Source organism: Lissotriton vulgaris, chromosome 7, assembly GCF_964263255.1.
Source record: "Lissotriton vulgaris chromosome 7, aLisVul1.2, whole genome shotgun sequence".
Lineage (NCBI taxonomy): Eukaryota > Metazoa > Chordata > Amphibia > Caudata > Salamandridae > Lissotriton > Lissotriton vulgaris.
In genome coordinates this window covers 231261309-231286101 of record NC_141695.1, presented here as the reverse complement: position 1 = coordinate 231286101, position 24793 = coordinate 231261309, and the positions used below count along the sequence as shown (strand labels likewise).

General features: G+C 43.6%; 1 protein-coding gene across 1 annotated transcript in view; it reads right to left on the bottom strand.

Moving 5' to 3' along the window:
• LOC147701270 (IgGFc-binding protein-like) overlaps nucleotides 1-24793 on the bottom strand; it is a 1577064-nt gene that overhangs the window by 1514992 nt on the left and 37279 nt on the right. The window contains exons 4-11 of the mRNA XM_086930001.1: nucleotides 19687-20021; nucleotides 17089-17662; nucleotides 15268-15866; nucleotides 12493-13060; nucleotides 10932-11527; nucleotides 8040-8619; nucleotides 5952-6151; nucleotides 5714-5855 (exon numbers count right to left, since the gene is read on the bottom strand). Of these exons, the coding sequence (XP_086786127.1) occupies nucleotides 5714-5855; nucleotides 5952-6151; nucleotides 8040-8619; nucleotides 10932-11527; nucleotides 12493-13060; nucleotides 15268-15866; nucleotides 17089-17662; nucleotides 19687-20021 (3594 nt within the window). The remainder of the gene's footprint in view (nucleotides 1-5713; nucleotides 5856-5951; nucleotides 6152-8039; nucleotides 8620-10931; nucleotides 11528-12492; nucleotides 13061-15267; nucleotides 15867-17088; nucleotides 17663-19686; nucleotides 20022-24793) is intronic.

Genomic DNA, 24793 nt, shown 5'->3' with positions numbered 1-24793 from the left:
TATGCCCAGACGTGGTCCCAGGCTCACTGTGCCCCTGGATTCAAGCTAACCTGGCTGATGAGGGGTGATACTCCCAAACAAGTCTCAGGATGCTTGTTTTTGGTCCAAGTAGGACCTGGCTTGGCAGTACGGATTGGACTGTGCCCATGAAGAGCCTGGTCAAGACTGATTTGCATATGGATGGTCTAAACTGGGGTGGCATGGTGAACGAAAGAACAATGGGTTTAAACCCAGATCTCTTGACTGGGGGGTGAATATTTTATTTGTTCCACGTTCCATCCATCATCTATGTGCCTTTTACTTTTAGAGAATTGTCTTGCTTAACCATTCTGTGCCTCTGTCTGTCTGTAGAATACACGTCTGGGTTGGCTGGGCTCTTGTGCATTCAATAAATTAATCAAACAATTAGGGGTTTATAAAGCATGCTACTCTCCTGTGAGGGTCTCAAGGCGCTTGGGGTGGGCAGCTTGATGTCAGTGGAACAGCCAGGTCTTGAGGCTCTCCCTGAAGGTGTGCAGGGTGGGGAGCGTCTGATATTGACTGGGAGTTCATTCCAGGCTTTGGCTGCGAGGTGGGAGAAAGCTCTTTCCCTAGCTCTGGTTCTGCAGATGGCTGGGGTTGTTGCTGAGGTGAGGTAAGTGGAGTGGAGGTTTCTTTTGGGTATGTGGAAAGCGATTTTGTTGAGGTATTTTGGCCCGATTTGTAGGCATGGGTGAGTAGTTTGAAGGTTACTCTCTTCTCGACGGGGAGCCAGTGGAGGTCTCGCAGGTGTTGGTTCATGTGCTCGTGTCGTGGGGTGCCTAGGATGAGTCGGGCAGCAGAGTTGTGGTTGGTCTGGAGTTTGTGTAGCAGGGATTTGTTAATTTCCGATTCCCTTGTAAGGGCGTTTCCGTAGTCCAATCTGCTGGTGATGAGTTTGTGGGTGACGATCTTCCTGGCTTCGGACGGGATCCACTTGAAGATCTTGGAGGTGGAGGCGATGGTGTTGACCTGACGAGTCATGGTGAGGGAGGAGTCTAGGCTGATGCTGAGGTTCTGGGCTTAGTTCGTCAGGGTGGGTGGGTTTCCGAGGGTGGAGGGCCACCAGGAGTTGTCCCATGCAGCGAGGAAGATCCAAGGATGAGGACCTCTGTCTTCTATGAGTTCAGGTTTAGGCAACTGTCACTCATCCAGGCTGTGACATCCCTCATTCCTTCTTGGAAGCTGAGTCTGGTATCTCTGGGGTTCTTCGTGAGGGAGAGGATGATCATCGACGTAGGATACTATGCTGAGCCAATTCTGTTTCACGATAGCAGCGAGGGGGGCCATATAGATGTTGAAGAGCGTGGGGCTGAGCGATGATCCTTAGGGTACTCCATAGTTGATCTCTGTTGGTTTGAAGAGGAAGGGTGGGGGTCTGATCTGTTGGATTCTGCCGGTGAGGAAGGAGTGGATCCAGTTGAGGGCAAGTCCTTGTATGCTAGCGTCGTGGAGTCTGGTTAGCAAGAATGCAGTGGAAGACTGTGTCCAAGGGAGAGGAGCAGTCTAGCAGGATGAGGGCTGCGGTGTGTCTTTGGTCGAGTAGCATGCAGATGTCGTTGGTGGCGTTGAGGAGGGTGGTCTGGTTGCTGCGGAATCCGGACTGGGAGGAGTCGAGGATGGTGTTCTCTTCGATGAAGGTGGTTAGTTGTGCATTGACAAATTTTTCAGAGACTTTAGCTGTGAAGGGAAGGAGAGAAATTGGCTGGTAGTTTTTCAGGTCTGTCGGGTCAGCCCTGGGCTCCTTGGGGAGGTGCTTGACCTCAGCTCTCTTCCAGTCGTTGGGCTTTGTAGGTGGGGTTGATGGTGTGGCGTAATTCGGGCGCGATGGCGGCTCTGTGGAAAATGTGAGGGAGCAGGGATCCATGGAGGCTCCTGAGTGGGTGTTTTACATGTTCGCAGTGGTGTCTTAGGGGGAGACAGGTGTCCAGGTGGTGATGGAGGGCTGGCTGTCAAGGCTGGGGGGTGGGTGTGGGTTCTGGGTACTGTTAGTTGAGGTTGTCGTAGAGTGCCTCGATCTGTAGGTGGAAGTAGGAGCTGAGTTTTTTGCAGAGGTCCTGGGGTGGTGTGATGTCCGTGCATTCACTCTAGACAGTCACACATAGGGAGCTAAAGTCTGCCTAGCATATTATGATGGGCCACCACAAGGCTGATGGGCTTTACTTACCTAGAGTGCTGGGACGAGTTGTCACAGACACCTGAATAGGGCTGTGCTTGTCATCACACCAAGCCCTCTCCACCCCCCAGTAGTGCGTCTGGAGCCAGGTCAGGGAAAGGCAGGGTCTTGTGCCCTACAAATACTTTCCATTGAAGTTTGCCTACTTCAAAGGCAAAAAGGGGTATACGTATTAGACCTCTGACAACCCTTAATCAGAACACTTCTGGACAGAGGACATTTTCCAGGAAAAAGACCTGAATGCTGTAGGAAGGACTGACACTCTGCTTGTTGCTTTGTTGTGCTGGCCTGCTGTTTGTTGCTGCTGTTCTGGGAGTGCAAGGTCTGGACTTTGCTTTCTGTGTGCTACTATCCAAGGTTCTCAAAGGTCTCATGTGTGATTGCCACCTGTTAAGAAGTCTCAGGGCCATATAGGACTTCTGAGAGTCCTGACTTGCCAAGTCATGCAAACTCCAGTCCCTGGGCCCTTGGAAGTGGAATCTGGTGAACTGAAGGAAAAAATCCAATCATCGACTTCATTGCTGTGAAATTGCTGCAGTGCGGCTGTACTTCAAAGCATCGTCCCTTGGTGCTAGATATAGACACTGCACTGCAGTAAGGAACCCAGGCTCTGTGTCTGGACTTTGACACTTCCCTACCAGCAAGGAAACGACGCATCACCTCCCATGTCAGTAAGGAATTGACGTATCAGCTTCCCTGCTTAGCAATAAGGAATTGATGCATCACCTCCTCTGCCAGTAAGGAATCGACGCATCACCTCCTCTGTAGTAAGGGATAGACACATCAATGTGTTTTTAGGTGCCTCACATCCCGTTTGGCCCACATCGCTTTTTTTTTTTTTTACGCATCTCAGATACTTTGTGATAAAAGTGACACACCCATAGATTTCTATGGACTGACCTGATTTATCATTTGAAGAGTGATTTCTTTCCTTGGGTATGATGTATTTTTGTCGTTTTGGTCTCGTTTTATTCCGATAAATGTTGGCTATTTTTCTAAATTGGTGTGGATTTATTTTGTGCTGTTTTCACTGGTGTGTGTGTGTATGTGCAAATGCTTTACACATTGCCTCCGAGATAAGCCTGACTGCTCGTGCCAATCTACCAAGGGGGTGAGCAGGGGCTATCTTAGCTGTGTGACTCCCTTACTCTGACTAAAGTGAGTGTCGCTTCGTGGATGGGTGCCAACTACTGCCAACTAAAGTCACATTTCCCACACTGACTGTAATAGAGCGTGAATGGGATACAGGGACCAGGTTCAACCTAGTGAAAGGTTTTACTTCCCGACTTAGGGGCATATTATCAAGCCAGGAGATAAAATTATCGCCGTTTTAGCGGCAGAAAACTGCAGCTAAAACAGCGATAATGGGCTTGATAATATGCTCTATGAAATTCCAGTTGAAGCCCATGTTAAATGGGAAGGACATCTATCATGGGCTTCAACAGTTTTCTGCCGCTTAAACTGCGATAATTTTATCACCTGTCTTGATAATATGCCCCTTAGTCTCTTGAATGGAAGTCCAAAATACTCAGTGGGGAAAGGCAACAGGCTGTGTGTGAAGAGGGCTCCACGTCTTCGAAAGATTTCCCAGTTCAAACATTTACCAAATGATCAAGGTGGTGTAAAATGGAGGCAGCTTTTGTCTTGGTATGCGACCCAGAAGGAGGAAAACATTTAGGATCTGTAAGCCCAAGTCCTCAGGTTATGTTCCATTCAAAGGAGTAAAAGCTTGGAGAGGCTTGATTTTGGTGTGGGGATATTAGCAAAAATACTTAATATTTGCCATACAGCACCCTCGCACCTATATCTGCCTGATTTATAATCATGCCTAATGTGGGATCTGGTTCTCATTTCATTAACTACAGGATTCCAAGCTGAAAAACCCAAGATGAAGTACTTTGAACCAAGCATTTTGAATAAGACTGGGCTATGAGGGTCGTTTACCAAGAAATGCTCTGTTTGTGAAGATTCTGTTAAAATCTTAAATTTAATGTACATGTTAAAGAAGCCGGCTGCAGCTGGTACTTACCATTTATCTATAAATCAAGTAGACTCGAAAGAGTCCACGCTTGCTCTTGTCTACCAAAACTGGATCACTCTTACTGGAGAACTGCTACTCTTTAATGCCGGTTCATGGTTCTTAAGAAAAGATGAAGATCATTCTCCCACACTATGAGGCCTAGGGCCTGATGTATTAAATTTCCTTTTGTATATGGGTCTATCTCGTCTATTTTATTGAAGTTGGTCGCAAATTGTGATTCACTGCGTTTGGATTCCATGAAAGAGATGATGGGCTGCTGGGGTCACCACATCTGTGATCGCATTTAAATTAAGTAAACATTTTTTTAACACAGCATGTTTTCCTTAAAGGAAATGTGCTGCATTTAAAAAGAAAAGTTATTTTTTTCTAAGTTTGTTTGAAAGTGAGTAGTGCGTCCCCGGACCACTGCCTACTCCCTACATTTTTTATTTTTCTACTTTCACAAAGGAGAGGGGCTGCCAAACCGGCCTCTTCCTTTCTGCAAATATGTTACCACCCCACCTCGGCAGTTGGTGAACTTTCAATGTTTTGCCGCTGCATTTTTGTTGCAAAACATTCATACATATCATAGCAAATAACTTATTAGAAGGGATGCCCTAACCATGCTCCTTTCAAAAAACGGTTTGTTATGCCTTTCCAAAACCCATCTTGGGATTCGGAAACCTGTTCCAGAATCGCAAAATGGGTATAGTGCATTTGCAAACCCTGCATTTTTTTTATTGCGGGCTTTGCGATCGCAAAATAGCTTTCTGCATATCGCTCCAAGTTTCAAGGCATTTGGTATAACAGGCTCTAAGATATGTGGGAACCTGCCTTTTTATTTATCTACAGGGAGTCGCTCCTTTATTCAAGTTGATTTAATAAAAGAGTGTTGGCTTGGCACGCAAACTTTACCAGCCATAGTGAGGTGAAGAGGGTGGATTTTAAAAAACAAATGTACCCTGGGTAGACACTGTGAAAGACACGTCCTGTGACTTCTTTAACAACACTGTAAAGTTAAAAGAGGATCTCAACTTCATACAGTAAACAAGGGAACAACACTTCTGACGCAGCAATAAAAATCATGTTCGACTCTGTGCAGCAAACAAAGGTAGGGCATAAAAAGGTGAAAAATAATTCTGACCATTGTGTTTGGGGATGCAGGCACTACCCTGGATCCACCCAAATATTCTTGATACAAATCGTACCTTATTTGCAATTTTTTTCAAAAGGTCAGGTTTGCTCTCTGCACTCACTACATGCAATATGGGTCTGGTCTGACAAGAATTGTCAGGGCTACTTTTGGTTCCCAGTCCAGCAGTGAAAGACAAAATTGTGCGAAATAAATTCTGATAGCACGTAGCCCACCACCCCTAACTGGAATTCTCATACATAGCAAGACCATCAAGTGTCAGCCACTGAAGAATTACAAGCGGCTAGCTCAAGCGAGATCACATGAATACAACACTCTAAGAACCCAAGAATTGTATTGTATTTACCTTTGTTGACACATCCTGCGATCCCGTCTTTGATAGAGCACTTCTCATCACTGGCGCAGTTGAGATCTTCACAGAAAAGGCCACCTGTGGCGAGGCAAGTACAGACTTGCTTGCAGTCCGCAGATACAACTGTTTCATCAGGCTGTAAAATGGCAATAGAGAATGTTACAGTGATCTGTTACCCTCACATACTTTTTTAACAAGGATAGCAGGTCTATGGAGTAGCAAAGCAACGTACATTGTAGTATTTTCCATTCTCGAAGCAGCCGCAGTTGTCCATGGAGACACATCCCTTGCCATCGAAGAAAAATCCATCATTGCATTCACAGCCCTCCGCACAAGTCGTTGGGCATTTAGCCATATCTGTGATTCCGGCACAAGATGTGGAACAGATATCCGCACACATTGCATAGTGGCTGTTTGATGGACAACTTAGAGCTGGAAAAAAAAATCAGGCAACACGCATGATGTATGGATTTCTGATAAGCATTAGTGTCTTAGCGAGACATTGAGTAAGGATGTAAACCTATAAGAATCAGGGATTTTGATTAACTGGGTGACATTCAAATGTTATTTACTGACATAGTTTGTTCACCAGAGCTTGGCTGGCATCTATGGAAACAAAGACACATCCCTAGTGGAAAGTTGGAAGTTATACGCATCTAACATGATTCAACCTGCCGCAGTCTTCTGGCCAGTCAGATGCATCATCTACCTGTAAATCTCTGGATTTCATTACAGTCTAGCTAATAGCTCATGTATTTGGCTCTCAGGGAATAGTGCGGTGAGCTATGTGGTGGAATAACAGATTTAAAGTCATTAAATGGTGGGAAAGGAAATTAAGAAATTGTCTGTGGTTGAGGACTAGAACCAAAACATTATATGGTGGGGAATGGAGACAAATGTCCTATGTGGTGGGAGAATCGAAGCAAGCAGCAATAATTATATGTAGGTGGTAATGGAACATTCCACAATTTCTGGATGAAGTGCTAAATATGAAGTGGTGGCGAAAGTTATGCCAGCTATTTTAACTCTTGCTCCAGAAATGGGAGGATGCTTCGTTACTACCAACTATAAACCAGGACAAAGAAATGTGTTGTGTGGCGAGGGATTTGATGCATCGAAATAAGCAATGTAGCAGAAGAATGGCATCCAGGCATTGGGTATTGAGGTGGAGAATAGGTATAAAAAAGTGAACTATATGATGGAAACTGAAGAAAAAACAACTGAGTTATATGGTAAGGGAACTGAGGCATGGTAGTCAGCTAAGTGGTGGTAGAAAATAGAAAAAAGGCCTGATTTAGAGTTGGAAGGTAATGGAAAATCCTGTGATTTTTGAAGAAAATACCATATTTGGAGGAGAATTCACTAGCAGTCTTCATTTCTCAATGAGGTCAGTATGGTGGTTAAATATAGTGGTGAATTCTCTTCTTTTGTATAGTATTTCCCCTAGAAATCAGGTAACTTTACCGTCCAACCATAAATCAGAACTAAGAAATAAGTAATGTAGAGGAATGGAGACAAGGAAAATGGGTCTTTCTATGGGAACACCGCGACAAATAAATGGGTTACAAGGAAAAATTGAGAAAAAAATCGGTTATATGGTGAGGAAATGGATAGAGAAAAAAATTGCTTATATGGTGAGGTAATGGATACCAAAAGTTTAATTGTTTAGTCAAATAGTAGGCAATCACGCTGAAGAAAAGGTAGGAAGCAAGAGAAATAAGAAAGACCGAATATGAAAGAGAGTAGAGGAGAGGCATTCAGAGGGCAAAGAGCAAGGGAGAGAAGGTAAATATTGAACGAGAGGATAGTAACAGACGTTAAGTGAGTGAGAAGGATAGAAAGAAAGCAAAAAAGAGAAAGATAGAAGGCAATAGAGGGCAAGAGAAGTAAACAAAGAGTACAAGGACAGAGCTTGACATGGAGAAAGTGAGATAAAAAAGAAGAGGAAAGTGAGAAAGTGATCAAATACGAGTCAGAGAAGTAAGCTATAGAGAGAAAGAGGACGAAGAATTGTGTTGGAAAATGTGAGAAAGTATTACCAATGCGTTATAGAAAGAGACCTAGCCGGGAAACGTGGTGTGATGCAACAAAACACTGGAAAGAGTGAAGTGGGCAGAGCACAAGAATTGTAGCTGGAGTCACAGAAAAAGGCAAGAAGAACATGAAGAGGCAGAATCCCAAGTAGGAAGCCTGATAAGAGCAGAACACATTACTACCAAGTGGGGTGCGAACATATCTTAGAAACAACAGATTGTTAACAGGGAGGGGCTTAAGATGTGGCAGATCATAAGTGTGGACATCTTAGGGTAATTAAACTTACGGCAGAAAGAGTCGCTTCTCCAGAGCTGGATGGTGATGCCGGCAGCCTGGCAAGCAGCTACATAACTTTGGATGCTGTGGCACAGAACATTCTGGTCACCATTGCCCGCACACAGGTCAAAAATGCAGTTGTTGTAGTATACATCTGGGTTGATGGTGTCGTAGCAGGCGCTTAGTGGACCGCTTGCTTGCTTCAAGAAACCGCAGTAATTATCCTGCTTGAAGATGTTCTTTTTTGCATCTGGACAGACAGGGCAGGCATTGCCACTTCCGCCACAGCCTTCATTGCAGCTGACACCTGCAATATTGACTCTCCACCCTGTGCCAAACTTGGTGGCATCTGAAGCCAGAGTCTTGGAGGGCAGCATGAACTCATCTTTCGTGTTCTCGTTATAATTACCGCACAAGCCTTCGAGTTGGCCTTTGTAGTTGCCAGGGACAGTGACCACAACATGGTAAACCAGGTCATAGCTGACCACTAGGCCGAAGTCAGTTTCCACAATGATTCGGATTCCATGCTGATAGACTCTAATATTTCCATCATTGAGTGTCAGAGGGAGGTTGCTATTGATTCCGCCAACCTAACAAAAAAGCGAAAACAGGCCATGTTATTAGTTTTGTTTGCTATTACTATATTTGGGATCACTGTTTTGTTTCACATCTTGACTACCAGCCAGCAGCACTCCAAGACATCAAAAGCACGTACACCAGAAGCAATTAACTACAAGACCTGAGGTACCTGGACTCTTTCACTTGCCATAGGAGTTTGTGTTATATATGAGGTCAAACTGTCCCCTAATAGCCCAGATTTTACGCCTATAATTTACAATGGTGAGTGAGATAATGGAAGTTTATGGTCAGTATGAGAATTTTGATAGCAAGTAAATTGTTTATTTTCATGCACACAACTTGCTGCCAGTTTTTGGACCGTGTGGCAGAGAGAAGCTTTTAAGCAATCCAAAATTGCATGTGCTCTGTCCCTTCAAATTAGCAATCAGTTGTGAAACACATATTAGTATATTTGCCTTCTATTTAAGTTCATTGATGTAAATGTCTGCGGTCCATGCAAATGGATAACAGTCAAAAACCCATTATTACATTCAGCGTTGCCGTATGCCATACACATACTGGGTAACAAACATGGGAAATTGGCTTAGATGGAGCCCTCTAACACTGCAAACAAAGCTTCAGGGTTAGAATACATGCCAGCCTGATTTTACATGTTTCGGGTCAACTATACCATTAAATAAGTTACTTGTAAGGGGACCTTGAGGCTGCAAAATGATCATAATGACCTCATGAAGTGTATGTTTGCTTGTATATGTCAGCGGTAACAGGGACGTCAAAGAGATTTTACTACTTAGGTGTGTGTCTGCTGTACATTGGAAAAGTCTGTTCAGTGTTTAAGACGCCAACTAAACAGCCGACTGTGTAGCACGAGCTGGGAACCATTCTACTTACATTTTATTAAAGGAAAATCTAACTCATTGCAACCTTAGATTTTAAGTAGAAATGTTAGAAGCAGTTTTGAAAACATTGTTAAACTTTACTACTCAATAAACCTGAGTCAGAACCAGTTTGCCCCGTAAAGCTTTGTACAGTGACTTTTAATTAGGTTTTCTCTAATCACAAAGAATAAGACAAGGCATGACATTCCAACATAATTATCACCGTGCCAGAGAGGGCTCAATGCTGTGGGAAGGCCTTCAGGAGTTTGATTAAGAGGATTTATGGTCAGGCTGCCGAACCCTATACTTAGCAGATAGGCAGATATGACGTTGTGAGGCCACCCAAAGACAGCGCTGGCTTTGTGTTATCTCACACATGAGAATGACCTTTCAACAAGGTCTGCCCAGAGACATACTTACCCACCCCTCTCTAATGGTGAAGAGGAAGGCAACTGAAAAGTGCCCATAGTGGGTGTATGAGATGGTGGCCACTCAGCAAACTTTCAGTGACTCCACAGGAACCTCCAAGGTGGTGACTCCTTTGAAGACAGAGAGATCTTTACAGAGTGGAGAGCTCAATATATAGTAGGAGGTAGTCCGGTAGTGCCCCCTGACGGACAGCAGGGCCCCTTCCTTACTCAAAATCAGGCCCTAAGTTAGAAAGTATAACCAGTGAGCAAAGTGTACCAATAGTCTTCACCCAACCCTCGCTCCTCATGGTCAGCCTGAAACGGTGGCCAAGACCTGACCCCCTTAATCCATAGGATAACATTCACTTTTAGGTTTCAGGTTTCCCATTGTTCCTTGAGCACACTTTTTACTGTTCCTTTAAAAATGAATACCTTAAGCAAATGTCATTTTGATGTTGTAATCATTATATTGTATACGTCATTACTAAATTGGTTTGGTGCATTGACCTGATTTGTTAGCTTTAATGCTTATTTTTGGTGTAATGAATTACAACATATAACTTTTCTCCGAGGAAAGCCCGCTACCTGAACCAAGCAAACCCAGGAATATGAGGATTCTTACAGAAACCTTCTTACCCTTCTAGGTGCTATACTGGGGATTTCTGCTGACGTTCTACACCCCCAGATATCCTTCAGGTCATGGTGTGTCTGCCTTGAGGCAGAAATTCAATCACTTGTGGCTGCATCATCTAACACAGTCCAGCTCACAGCAGAGGAACCCTCTTCCTGCTCTGTGTGTGTCCATAGTTGGTTTTTGTGACTACTGAGTTTATAGTTCTTATTAATAGTTTGTAGTTGTGTTATTGTTTTACTTCTTTTCGAAAATTATCCTTAAGAAGAGTAGTTGTTCAATACTAGGAGCAAGGATTATACACATTTGAAACCCGCAATGATTTTAAGCATGACTGATTAAGTTAAGATTGTACAAGTACTGTGCAAAGTGGAAAGTGTGATAGGATCATGACCCTGGCTTACCCTGACGATGCCTTCCTTGTTCTGCATGAGCATGAGGTTGTATCCATAGACGTCAACCACAACCAACTTGGTCACTGCCACTTTGCCGTTCCCATACTTTTCATTCTCAACGCTGATTTCGAAGGGGACCAAGTTGTTTTTGAGGGCAGTGGTTCTTGAAAGAGTGTATGTGCAGGTGCCTTGGAAGTCGAACGCCAGACCATCAAAGCTTCGATAATGAGGATCACCAGCTGCCGAGCACTGAGCAGAGCCAATGGGCTGACATTTTGGGATGCCATTGATTATCTTACACTCCTCATTGGCATTGCAGGAGAATGCTTTGCATTCCACACTTCCACCTGCCTTACAGGTGCACTGATTGGAACACTGGCCATTGGGGTAGAAGACCTCTGCAGACTTGTAGTAGATGCCGTTGTATTCACATCCACACTGGGAGGCGGGAACACACTGGCCTCCGCTGAGTACAAAACCTTCGTCACACACACAACCTTCCTTGCAGTTTGCATTACATTCCACTCGGCGAGTGAAGCTGGAGCAGGTGGTGGGGCAGCCATTGGGACACACCTCGTAGTGGCTGTTCTTACCACAGACCGGACCTAAAATTAAAAGAGAGTAGAGAACGAATTAGCAAAGACTGGCACGATAAACCATGGCTACCTTACATCGTTGCCTTGTTGCATTTATGTGTGTGGATCCGCAGTCTGACTCAGAAGAGTGTGCATAGTTGAAAGAACACAGTTGTTTCATTGACTGTAACTTTCACAGTTCAGAGTAACCTACTAGTGATTCCAAAAAAGAAGTCAAAAGAAAATAACATGCTCAGCTCTAATCATCTTACATGAAAAAAAGAAGTGACTTATTATGTTTCCTGATGGTTACCATATCACAACATGACTCCAGGGGCTTCATTTCTACAAGGAAGTAACTTTGTAATCTACACGTTTGCTTCTTTCATTTACTACAGTTTATATTTCCGTTTGAATGACTGTTTTTACTTTACACACTCAGTGACTTTTCCAACATTCCCCCTTTTTCAATCTTGTAGTCTTTTGTCCTTCCTCTTTGCTGTCCCATTACCCTCCTTTAACCTAAGGTATTCCCTGTTCTTTTTCTCAATGTTTTATCTCTCTTGTCCCTAATGATTTCTCATACACCTGAGTCCCTGTATCTCATCTTCGGCGTTTACACGAAGCCCCTTAGAAACTTCATAGTGTGCCCTCTCCTGAGATAGCACCCTGAGGTAAGGATTCGGAAACTGTTTAAAAAAGTAACAGTTTATAGTAAGCCGTGACCACTGTCGTCCTCCATGTGGCCTGTACAGAGGATTATTTCTTTTAAGCTAAAACAGTAATGTCTGAGTGAGTATTGCAGAAATCTGAAGGGCATAGTAGACGCCCTAAATATATGAATCTCCCTCAATTCGAGAATTTGGGATTCTGCTGTGGACCATTTTTTCTGAGCGAATTTCAATTTCTGTACACTCACTGCCATTTTTTGCAACACACCGTCTATTTTAAAAGGATATCCTAACAATTTTTCTGTAAATTGTGAATATACTCACTGCAGAACTTGGCAGCCCTCCAAGCATACACTTTAATCCCAGCATCCTGGCAAGCAGCAGCGTAGCTAGCGATGACCTGGCATATGATGTCCTGGCGCCCTTTGTAGAAGCAAGTGTCATACACACAGTCTTTGAAAGCACCCTGTGGGTCAATGACAGCATGGCACTCCCCGAATGGGCCAGTAGGATCCACCAGGAGAAAGCACTCTTTTTTCTTCTCTCTCTGCTCCCTCTCCACCGATGGAAGATCAGAGCAGTCAGCCTTGTCAGCTTCGGAGCAGCCGGGGACGTCTCTGACCTTCCAGCTCTTACCAAAGGCGGTTGCATCTGTTGTTAAGATGTTGTTCTTCATGGTCAGCTCTTTGCTTTTGTCTCCGTCGAAGTCACCACAGAGACCGCACACGGCACCCGCGTACGTGCTTGGGATTTTGACTGAAACGTAGGACTGCCAGTCGTAGGTGACGAGTAGACCGAAGCTGGTTTGCACGTAGCAATGATATCCTTGCTTATAAATTGAGAGCTTGCCATTGTCGACACTGTAGGGCAGGTTGATTAACAAACCATTTAGCTGTAAAGAGAAACAATAATGTACATTGCTGTTAACATCTATTCAAAGTGCCAACAATATACCTAGAGTAGCTGAGAGGATATAGTAGTGCCTGAAACCTCCCCACCTGTTGTTACTTTGCAATCTGGGTATCAAAAGGAATTGTGGGATATTCACACCTCTAGAATCCATCCCATTCTTCTTATCAGAGATCTTCTGCCATGATCTAGGGTCATTCCCACTTGCACCTCTTGCCAGGTTAGAAACCTGCTTTCTTGCGTTCAGCAGCAACTCTCTGCTACCTTAACGCCTATATAGTCTGCATTTTTCTTCTGCACCTTCTCATGTTTGTAATATTTGATATACTGCTCTTCAGATTCCCAATAAGATTGAAACTGCATTACCAACAAGCATTGTTTTAACTGTCCACCATAGTGGATAATTACCCACTCTGTCTGACGCTGTTGGAGAATACACAATATTCACTAGTGACTGGAGTAGACCACACAACCATTAAACTGTTCCAGGAGTCAGAAGGTACCAAATAGTCATGATTATCTAGATGAAACTGAGCTCACTTGTGATAAAGCCCCTTTAACTATGCTTTCAACAAATATCTCTGACCAGTCCTCAAGCTTCCTAAATACACGTGGAAGTAAACTTCTCTCAACAGCTACTTTACGGCTAACTGCAAACTGGTGAGGAGGTTTTACAGCTGTTCTTGTTCCCTTCATAGTCCATCAAGTTCACCTGGCCTTCTACTTGCTGTAATAATTTGTTCTAGCCATCCCCTTCCTAGACATCTGTAGGCTGAGTTTCATCCTTCCGTCCCCTTCTACTTTTCGAAACTTCCTCTGTCTTCTCTATTCCCAAGATATCTCTTGTGAGCTCAAATAAGTTGTATGAGTCTGCCTCTTGTGTCTATAGAGTCTGGCGACTAACTTGGCGGCCTTGCGGAACCTGCACTTGCATCTTTCAATACCTTACACTACCAATGGCCCTTTCATTTTTTTATGTTGTTAGTTTAGGAACTACCACTTTTCTTCATGTTCTTTGGAGTCTTGACTTCCTAGGACGGCTTCTAATTTCGTTTTTTGGTCTACACTTTGTCTTGTTACATTGCAGTTTTATGGAGTGATACTATGCCTGATGCTTTTCCTATTTGTATCACAGTGAGATCGGAGTCCAGTACAACTTAGATGATGATCACAACAAGTCGGACCTGATGCACAAAAGCAGTCTGCAAAAGTAATATATCTTCTGCTTTAGATTTTCTCTTATACTTTAAGTACACTTCAGATTTTTGGGGATTGAGTTATAGATGTCCAGGAGTGCTCCTGCTTTGCAACATTTACTGTTTCGGATTTTCCACTAGATAAAAACATCTGCATGATGAGAAAACCAGCAATTGCAATGTATGTATTATGTTTTTTTGTGCAGAGAAACTATTTTAACTTTGAAGAAACCCCTTCAACTACATCCTCTAAGAATATCATTCTACAACCACCCATTTCTTTTCATGCAATACTACTTACTCCAGTCCTTCTCGGAGCATTGTTACATGTATTTGCAGGGTAAGAAATTACCTTCTAAATGTTTATGCATACTGCAAACCTTCAGATAAGTTGGCATTGCGTGCATTTTTTAGGCCTATCCTTCGCACCGCACCCTTTCATGTCCTTACTCCTTCATTGTTGATGGAAGATAATCCATCGTACTGGCAGATTTTCCAGGATCATTAGTGCAGTTTATGATCGTGCATTCCAAATATCCTACTATTGTGACTGTGGATATAGCACTTAGTCTCAAATAGTTTTTTTACGCTCTTAAGCACAGTGTAATGTGAAACGTTTCCACTGCCTTAGAAATTTCAGTAGTTATCTATTCAAACTGAACCTAGGCTACACAATAGAATTGAAATATGTTCCTATCAGACTTTAATGTTTGTCAAGTTCTATGATTCACATTTTTTTATCAAGTCTAAAATAGCTAGACAGCTTTGGAAGTGCATACACATACCCAAATTAATAATTGCTTCAGCGGGTGATTCTGAATGTGATTCTACTTACTTCCAAGTATCTCATGAAAGATAAAGTAACACCACATTTGAACCTTAATGGGTATTTGATTACTTATAGGATGCTTGTAGGTAAATGTCATGAACAGTGATATTTGTCAACATCTTATTTAGTAAATCTACCAGAATGTATATATATATATATACATACCATAATTTTGTTAGGGTACTCCTTGCTGATGATGATATCAAAATCACACACTTTGAGTTGCACAAGGGATGTGTAAGATACAACTTTGCTTCCCCGATTATCATTCTGGACAAAAACTTGAAAATCCACCAAATCATCGCTCTTCTTGCAGAGTCCTGCAAACTGGTAGACACAAGTACCCATAAAGTTGTATCTCACACCATCAAAGGTGACATAGTGTGGGTCACCAGAGGCTGAGCAGGTGCCATAGCTTAAGGGATAGCAGTCCCGGATGCCTTTGACCACATCACATCTTTCACTTGATTTGCACTTGGTTTCTTTGCATTCAACTTTGTTGGTCACTGGATTGCATGTACACTGTTTCGTACACTTATCATTGCCCCAGAACTTCTGACCTGGGGCGTACTGGCGCCCTTCAAAGACACAGCCGCAGGTGCTTTTAGCAATGCACTTGCCCTCTTTGAGGACAAAACCTGAATTACACTGGCAGGACTCCACACAAGCCTCAGAGCATTTCTCAGGAATTGCATCATCGTTGCAAGTTGCAGGGCAGGCACTGCCGCATGTCACGAATTGACTGTTCGGTGGGCACTGGACAGCTACAAGAAGAAATGACATGGTAATGTTACTTGGCTAACTGATGCTAATAGTGCTTTGCTATTTTCATCTTTACTCTTGAGTGAATTACTTGTGAAAGATTGCATAGGGATTGCTCACTAGCAAATTTACTCCCTAAATCTGTGTAGCAGCTAACATAATCAGAGCTGCAGCACATTTGCACATCACTTTGACATTGTCAGGGCCTCAACTTCCTTTGGATTATTACAACATAGAAGATAATATGAATATTAATCTGCATTGCCCCCTGAATTCTATACATCTATACATCGGCTGGCAACTGAGCAACTTCTTTGTGTTAACAGCAAATGCCGTCAAAATAACTTGACCCCCTCCCAATCAGACCTGGTCTAACACAGGCGACGGTTTTCACACCACTGCCAAATGATAATGACTAGGAGGCTATGCCTTTATTGTTTTTAATAAAAGATGTCAAAGACATTTCTAATGCCCTTTGCTATGGGTTTATTTGTTAGCTGAATATCACATTTCCCGATTCTGTTCTAAACCATAGAGTCCTTAAATCCATCAAATTCTTTACAAAATAAGTGATGCATAGGATCTAAAAATTACCCATTTATTTACAGTATGTACGTCCAGTAGTATCACTGATTTAAAAACTCCATTAGTGTCTTGTGTTTTTTAGGACCACTTTTTGTTTTAAGGAAGACCCGAAAATGTACCTACTCGGCCATCTGAAGAAAATGCCCGCTTTATAATCATGAAGGTTCAACATCACCCGTTTTTTTTAGAGTCATTCAAAATTTCAAGATTGATCAGAATGTGAAAAGCTTCATGAGGCTCACAGGTCTATTTCCAGCTCTCAGACTTCCTCTGTCTCCCTAGTGTTCATGTCAAGCTTCACAACATAAATAGCTCTGGGATACAGAGTGGAAGCTACTGTTCATACATTCTTCAGTTTCTCATTATGATCTTGGGAACATTGGGGGATAAGAACAATTACATTAGTCTCAGAGTGCACAGTAAATCTTTAGGACACCACACTCCTTACTTCACAGAGTATGGGGTGCTTTTCTGCCTCACGTTTACGCCTCTATCTAATGCAGTTATGCTCAATAAAATGGGTGTTTAGAATTTATCAGATGTGATAAATAGCACATATTCTGCATTGCTTCATGGTTACATTGAATAACATGCTGATTATTACATTTGCATGACAGGTAAATGAAGGTCTCTACTCACGGCATCCAGCTATGCTTCTCCATTCATAGACCATGATGTTCTTTCTCTGGCAGGTATCAGTGTATGTTTTCAGAGCCCCACATAAAATTTGCTTGAATCCATCATTCATGCACATATCATAGACACAGTTGTCCATGTAAATTTTGGGATCAATTACTGCATGGCACTCTCTGAAAGGTCCAGTCACCAACTTGGTTATCAGTCCACAGGCAGCCTGGTCTTCATACTTTTTCACCAGGTCTGCGCTGCAGGTCTTGCATACACCATTGCAATTGTGCCAACAGAAACGGTCACCATCTTCTACCTTCCAGCTTGTCCCAAAGTCAATTGGATTCGGAGCCAGTAATCCCGAGGGCATCATGAAGTCATCATTGGGGTTTCCATTGTAGTTGCCACACAGGCCACATATACTTTCAAAGAAGCTGCTTGAGATTTCGACCTTTAGAAAGTAGTTCCAGTCATAGTACACTTTGAGAGTGAAATCAGTTTGAATAATGATGTTTCCTCCCGACTGATAAAGCCGTAGTTTACCATCGTTCAGGATAACAGGAAGACTTAACTTCTCATTGTTCACCTACAAAAGCAAGCACTGGTTATCATGGTAACATGAGGCGCATTATCAAAAGCAAGCACTGGTTATCATGGTAACATGAGGCACGTTAGCAAAATACCCTTCATAAAAAGGTCAGATTATCTATACCAAGCCTATTATAAATAATATTATACTACAGACCTCGCAACAAGGAATATATGCCTCACCATTAGGCCAGCATCGTTGCCCACACATCAACTTCATGACTCTCAACCGTCATCAACATCACTGGTTAAAATTCCCACCCACAATTTCCGCAGTACTACAATTCATCATTATCATCAACTATCCTCATTAATCTTCGTCATTACAATTGACCGCCTTCTCAACCTATTATCTTGGCCTGCTGTCAACACATTCTAAAATAACCATCATCTAAACATAACCACCACATGTGTCAAACACTAAAGGCAAATATTTACATTAATGTAACACTGGTGATAGAACTGGATGCCTTTACTTACCCTTTCACATTATGTCAGAGGATGAGGACTCTTCAGCAATTACATATACTATCTGTTCGACCTGATACTCTTCAGGAAATGTTTCCCTAAACATTTTGCTTTTTCCTCCTGGGTTTTGCTGATTCTCTTGTTGTGGCCTTAGGGCTAAAGGCACTTTCCCACTGAAAATACTGTGTGAAAGTGGGCGCACCCTTCCTACAGATTTTAGGAAGTGGTGCTTACCTGATGTTTTAAAACGTGTGTACTGATTGCAATGGCCATGTGCACAATTGTGCCTATGCTCAGGCTGGCCTTTCTAAATCACTAGCCATCCTTTGGGGACCTTTCGCTGCCACTAGAGCACCCCTAGGGTAAGTCCTGAGGGGTGAAGCAAGTGGAAGGCAGGGCATGTATCTATGTGCATACCCTCCCCAGGTAGTGAGGAATACCCATGTGTGTTTTCACTGCCTATGACAGTTGCTCTTCCCATAACTTAAAATGGGAAAATAGTTTAAATGACTTTGATCTGCAATATAGGGTGGCAGTGGAGCAGCCTCATAAGGTTTCCTATCATTAGATTTGCAATGACAACCCCTTTCCTGTGGTAAAGGTGGTTTTGTCATTACTAGCTTAGAAATTACGTTTCTAGAAAGTGGGCACTTCTTTGCTGTACAACTATGTGTGTGCCTTTTAGTTTGACTCCATCCCTTACTGAAGGCTGGAGGAGCACATCTGGGCATTCCCCAGCGACAGCTATAAAACATTGGGCATACAACCAGATCGACAGACCTCTTCCATTTGAGGGCCTGGCTAGATAGATTGGAGGAAGAGGTTTTGATACTTGGCATATGGGAGCCAAATGCTGGCCCCACTAAAGATTAAGATATGCATTCCGAAGCCTCATGGCAAACAGGACGTACATTTAGGGGGCACATCTGTGGTTCAAAGGGAGGCCCTCTGAACCACCCCCAACTTCAAAGGCACACTACATTTTCACTGCTGGTGCCCTACATGAGCAGAGGAGAGAGACACATGGGGAAAAGTGGTAAGGAAGAACATGGAACTGCGTTGTGCACTCTGCCAGAGGAATCAGTTGTGCACAAGGAGGATTACTGCCATTCCAGAGGGATCTGTTGTGCACAAGGAGGATTACTGCCATTGAGAGGGGCCGTGTGTCCTTCCTGAATAGTGGTTGGCCTTGGCTGATGATCCGCTGAGGACACACGGCCCTCTATCCGCAAGATAGCGGAAGGAGCGGTGTCTATCTTGCAGCAAAATTATGGAATGCCTTGCCACACCAGGTACGCGGCTTAAACGACCTTGTGACATTTAGAGAGGCCATCAAAACTTATCTTTTTTGCTAGACTGCTTTGTTATGTTACAGCCGCGATTCCATCCCTGCGGCAGTCTCCAATGTGCACATATGTGTTTTGAACAGCGCCTTCCCGCTGTCACAAACTATTCACAGTTAACATCTCTAGTGCGCTGAAATGATTAAATGCTAATGTAAAGCGCTTTATAAAACTCTTGGATAAATAAACAACTCAGCTTCAGTCTCCTTACCCTGACTTGACCGTATTCAAATCTGATCAGGGAGATGGTGTAGTCGTAGACTTCAATTGTTACAAAGCTGACGTAGGATACTCTGGTGCTGCCTCGGTTTTCGTTCTTCGCCTTAATGTTAAATACTGGCAGGGTGTTGTCCTCACCACAGGTCTTGGCGATGGTGTAGGTGCAGGTGCCCTGGAAGTCGTAGTTGCGGCCGTCGAATGTGTGGTAATGTGGGTCTCCCCATCCCCAGCATACAGATTCTGACTGTGGAACACACACTGGGCTGTCATTGATGAGCTTGCACGTCTCCTTCTTCCGGCAGGACACTGAGCTGCAGGAGGCCTTGGCTTTTCCTAAACACAAATATAAAGCGGGCAAACAGGATGTGAAAGATGAATAGTATAACCACTAGTCCATTTGGTAAACAGCACATGATGCAACCAAATTGTCCAGTGTAGGTGTACAAATGACTACAGATTTGACAACAACAAACTGTGCTTTTGATTCACGGAATCAGCATTGGTGGGATATTTCTCTCGTAACTATGGGCTGTCCACATGGAAATTCCACCTACAATTTAGAATTTCGATGAAGAACTAATTTGATTCCAAGACTGTGATTCTGGGAGCTTCGGTGAGCGCCTACATGTATATGTTGAACATTCACAAGCTGCTTGGGTCTGTCTGCCCATCTTTTTTCTCTCGTCCTTACTTTTGCTTCCATTGCTACCTATTTAGTTTCTGTTACAAAGTTATCCTGTTTTCCCTGTGCACCCCCATATTTTTCAGACTGGTACTAGTTGTAACTGACTCTGACTGTCCCTGGGCTCTGCCTAACCAGGGCAAGTGCTATGTTGAAAACACATTAAAAACACCCACATACACGAGGGCAAACTATGTCTCAAGTGTGAGAGGTCATGTACTTATAAGTAGAGTCCTTATAAAAGGGTGTTATGTGCACTGGGGATAGAGAAATTGCAAATTTCACTTTCCCCATTGTACTAAAGTGCTCCCCAAACATCTAATGTTGTGCTAGGCGCACTGTGGGGTGAGCATCTATACTATTTTTGCATATTCAGGATCCTTAAAGTCTCCCCTAGGTGTCTCAGGGACAGGGGGTCATGTAGCTATAATCAGTGTTTTTATAAAATATGTTTTATGCGTCCTGGTGCTGGAGAAATTGCACATTTCATTTTCTCCATCGTAGATCCTAAACCACAAAGGTTAACATGGCAATAGTTTATTAATGCATAACTATTGCTAGGAATTAACAAAAAATATCACTCAGGGACTTAGAAAAATGGTATTGATAAATCCAATAATATGCTATTGTTGACTTTATCCTAAAAATATACAGAAAATAAGTTATAAGTATTTCTTGTCTGTAAGCCAAATTCAGCCTTCCTGTGGTCTCCCCTGATTTGCCAGAGTTAACAGGATTAGCCAGGCAGCGTTTTTGATAAGAGGTTCACCCAGAGAGAGTCTATCTGAGATGCAGGAATGTCATTGCAGGGGTGAGGAGTCGTAAAGCATGGAGATTCAAATGGGGCTAGGACAGACAAGGAAAACCAGGCCCATGTACCCCACAGCCCCTCTGACCTATCCAGATGGCTGGCTTAAGGCAGGAATTTGCAGATGGTGGGTGGAGAAGAGCTATTCTGGAGGTTGGCTTAACTAGGTCTTGCTCCTCTGCTGAGTTTTCAGCCATACTGAACTTTGGAGAAATAGCGCTTTCTGGGAGAAGATTATGCCACACTTTGGAGAAAGTAGTCATGCTCTGGGGTGTCATCCAGCACCTCATTGGACAGGTGTGCTCTCCTGCTTGACCCGTGAGAATAAATACATATGTGTGTGGAGCAGAGCCTCTCAGATCTGCTGCTTGAAACTAAGAGAAAAAGAAGGATTGCCAAGCTGGAAACTTTATTTGCACCATCATGCCCAGCATTCTGACTGGCTGAGCCTGCTGCATTATCTAGATCTATAGCCCTTCGGATATACCTTGCTTCAAGAGGAATAAAGAGTGGACTCCTAGCAAACTACAGGTCAACAGAGATCACCTGGATTATCACCACCAAGAACCCCCTGTCTGGAGTGTGTGCATTGGATTTGTAAGGGGTTTTTTTCCAGGTGCATAGTGGTCCCAACCTTTTAAGGACCATCTTGGAGATTCCAAACCCTTGGATTGTGTTTTGAACACTTTGGACCCTCAAGAGAAACTTCAGGGAGAAGTTCAGGACGTTTGGAGCAGCTTTGGAAAAAAGCTCCATAAGGGGACCTACTCAACCAAGAGAGCCAAGCCACCCACCTTCACCCGCGAGCCGTCCTGGTCTGCAGGTTAATCCCACTGAAAACCTTCAGAGGTCCGACTTCCAGAGTTTGACTGGGAGCTCTCTGATAACCAAGCTGGCGAACCCTCACTGAACCTGGACGGGTGAAGAGCATCGCGGGACACCGGCAGAAAAAGCTCCAGAAAAGTTTCCATGTCTGAAGGTAACATCTTGACCAAGGCCTACTGCGAGGGATGTCCAAGCAGGGCTGCATTGTGGTCGGCTTGAAACTTTGACTTTGTCCCACCCAAGAGTGACCAGATGTCCCAAGGTGGTGCTATAGGTTTCTACGTGCTGTATAGGAATAAATTTTATCAATTCATATCTCTGGTTCCTTAAATTGGATTTCTGATGTTTTGGTCTCATTATAAAGATAAAAATATTTCCTGATTTTATAAATTGGTGTGGGATTTTTATTGTGTGTTGTGTCCTAATTATTTACTGAATTGGCGTTTTTAATGCTTTTTATAGCTTTCTCTTAATTTGAGCCTGCTTGCTCACAGCTAAGCTACCAAGAGTTGAGCATGCGAATAATTTACTGAGACCTTTTCTGAGCCCTAGACTGTTAGTGGCCTTATTGCCAGTGCTAGATGCATATTTACTGCTGCTAATAACCCACTTTCCAACACTTTCTCTTTCTATGGAGGCCACTATTTACACAGGTAGTTTCCGCCAAACCAACCTGAAAATGCTTTTACACCTAATCCGCATGAGTGACAGCAAACACGTATCCGCGAGGGGGACCATGGAAGAAACACCCACAAAACTGATGAGAGTTTTGGGGAAGCAGTTTCTCCACAGGGAAAGTACAGAATATTCATTTGAGTCAAATGTCTTTATTCAGAGATAAGTGCTGGTGTACCTTATGCAGGCACACATGATTAAGCAAGAGTGTACTCCCAAGAATTTCCAGCTAGAGTACTTTTGGAATTCCACTGAATTTCATAGGAGTCAGACGGGTGGATTCTGAGACATATTTGTAGATCTGCTCTTGAAGGTGTACAACCTCACCTGTGAACAGACGTGTAAACAGCAGGAATTAAGAAACATTTTCAAGAGTGCATCAACGATGCCTGTCTTCCAGAAGTATGCGCAGGAGTTCGTCCTTTTCCATGTATGCCTGCTGGTGTGTTGGGTACAGTCGTTTGGAAAAGCCAACAATGCATGCAATTGATTTTTCATTCATTTTTTCTCCACAATGAAAACAGATTTCAATGTGTAGAAACCCCTATGCATTTGTGGTTGTTACAAGTGTATTGATCCGACTCTTAAAAACGATGTGCATGCCCACGTTGACCCTCCGCATTTGACCCGGGCTCCCATGTAGGCATGAGCCAATGGCAGCGATCTTCCGGCCAGGCGGTGTTGTGACGTAGGCCAGTGTGCGGACTCAGAATGGCAGTACTAGAATAGCAGTGATAATACTGTACAGGCCCAGTTCCATCAATGGAAGAGCAGGACTAATTCTTCTGGTAAGGGTTGGGTCCAGGACTGGAAGAAGGTTACTGCAGCCCAGGTGTAATTCCAGTGTTGGCGCAGCAGTAGTACAGCTGGGTAGGGTTTATAGAATACAGCGAAATAGTACAGAACTGCTCCCAATGCAGCAAAAGTACTTAGTTGCAATTTGGCTCCAGACCCAGGTGATTAGGTGTAATCTAATGCACGACAAGAAGGTGGCTTTATTTAAAATCTGGTGGTTGTCGGAAATCCCCTAATCACTCGAAAAAGTGCCGCATCGAGAGGTCCCACCAGTCTGGAGCCTTCTTGCAAGGAATTAGCACTTCTTCCAGAACTAGAGGCCAGCTCATTACCATGCAGCTTTAAACCAGGCTACATCCTAGGACTGGGACAAGGTACTGATGGTGCGGGAAGGTTGTGATTATCTGCCACATTGTGCAGTGAGAGTTACTGCCAGATCTGTGGGGGATGGAAGAGAACACTAGGAGACAGCCAGCCAAGTGTGCTGGTGTGGAAGAGTGAGATGTGTGGCAAGCGGCTCACCAGTTTACTGAATTAAGGATGTGTGAGAGTACTCAGATACCAGACTGCAGCTCAGTGTGGGCCTCGCTAAACAAGAAGTTGCGATAGGCTAAAAGTAAAAAAGCAAAGTTTGCTCCCTCTATAGGTAATGCCTTCCTCTGATGAGGGACACATGCCTCTAAATATCTGTCACACTGTGAAAACCTACAAAATGTGGGAAAATGCATTGTTGGAACTGCTTATACCAGAATTAATTATAAGGACAGGAGGTGTCTTTGGCTGCCTCAGCTGAGCTTGGGTTGGTAAATCACTGCAGCTGCAAAGTAGTAGTGTGCTACGAACTTCCAAAAGGAAAACACTATTGTGTGACACGTACCACAAAATACATAGGGGCAAATTTACAAGCCCCTTGCGCCGCTTTTATGCTGTCGTTGTGTCACTTTCGTGACGCAGCGGCGGCGCAAAAGATGCATCATGGTGCGGGGTATATACAACATGACACATCTCCCAGATGCGTCACGTTGTAAAGCCCTGCACCAGAAGAGGCGTACCATCGCAGGGGGAGGCGTTCCTGTGCAGGAACGCCTCCCAAAAGTGGCTGAGTGAAATCTACAAGATTTCCCTCAGTCTCTTTTGGGCCCATGCTGCGTCAAAACCCTGCACCTGCTTGAAGCAGGCGTAGGGATTGACGCAGCATTGTACACATAGGGCCCCCCTGATCATTGCTGGAGCTGCGTCGCGCTTGCGACAAAATTCCAACAATGTGCCGCCTTTATGGCACAGATGCGTGACGCATCTGTGCCGTTTTTTCCC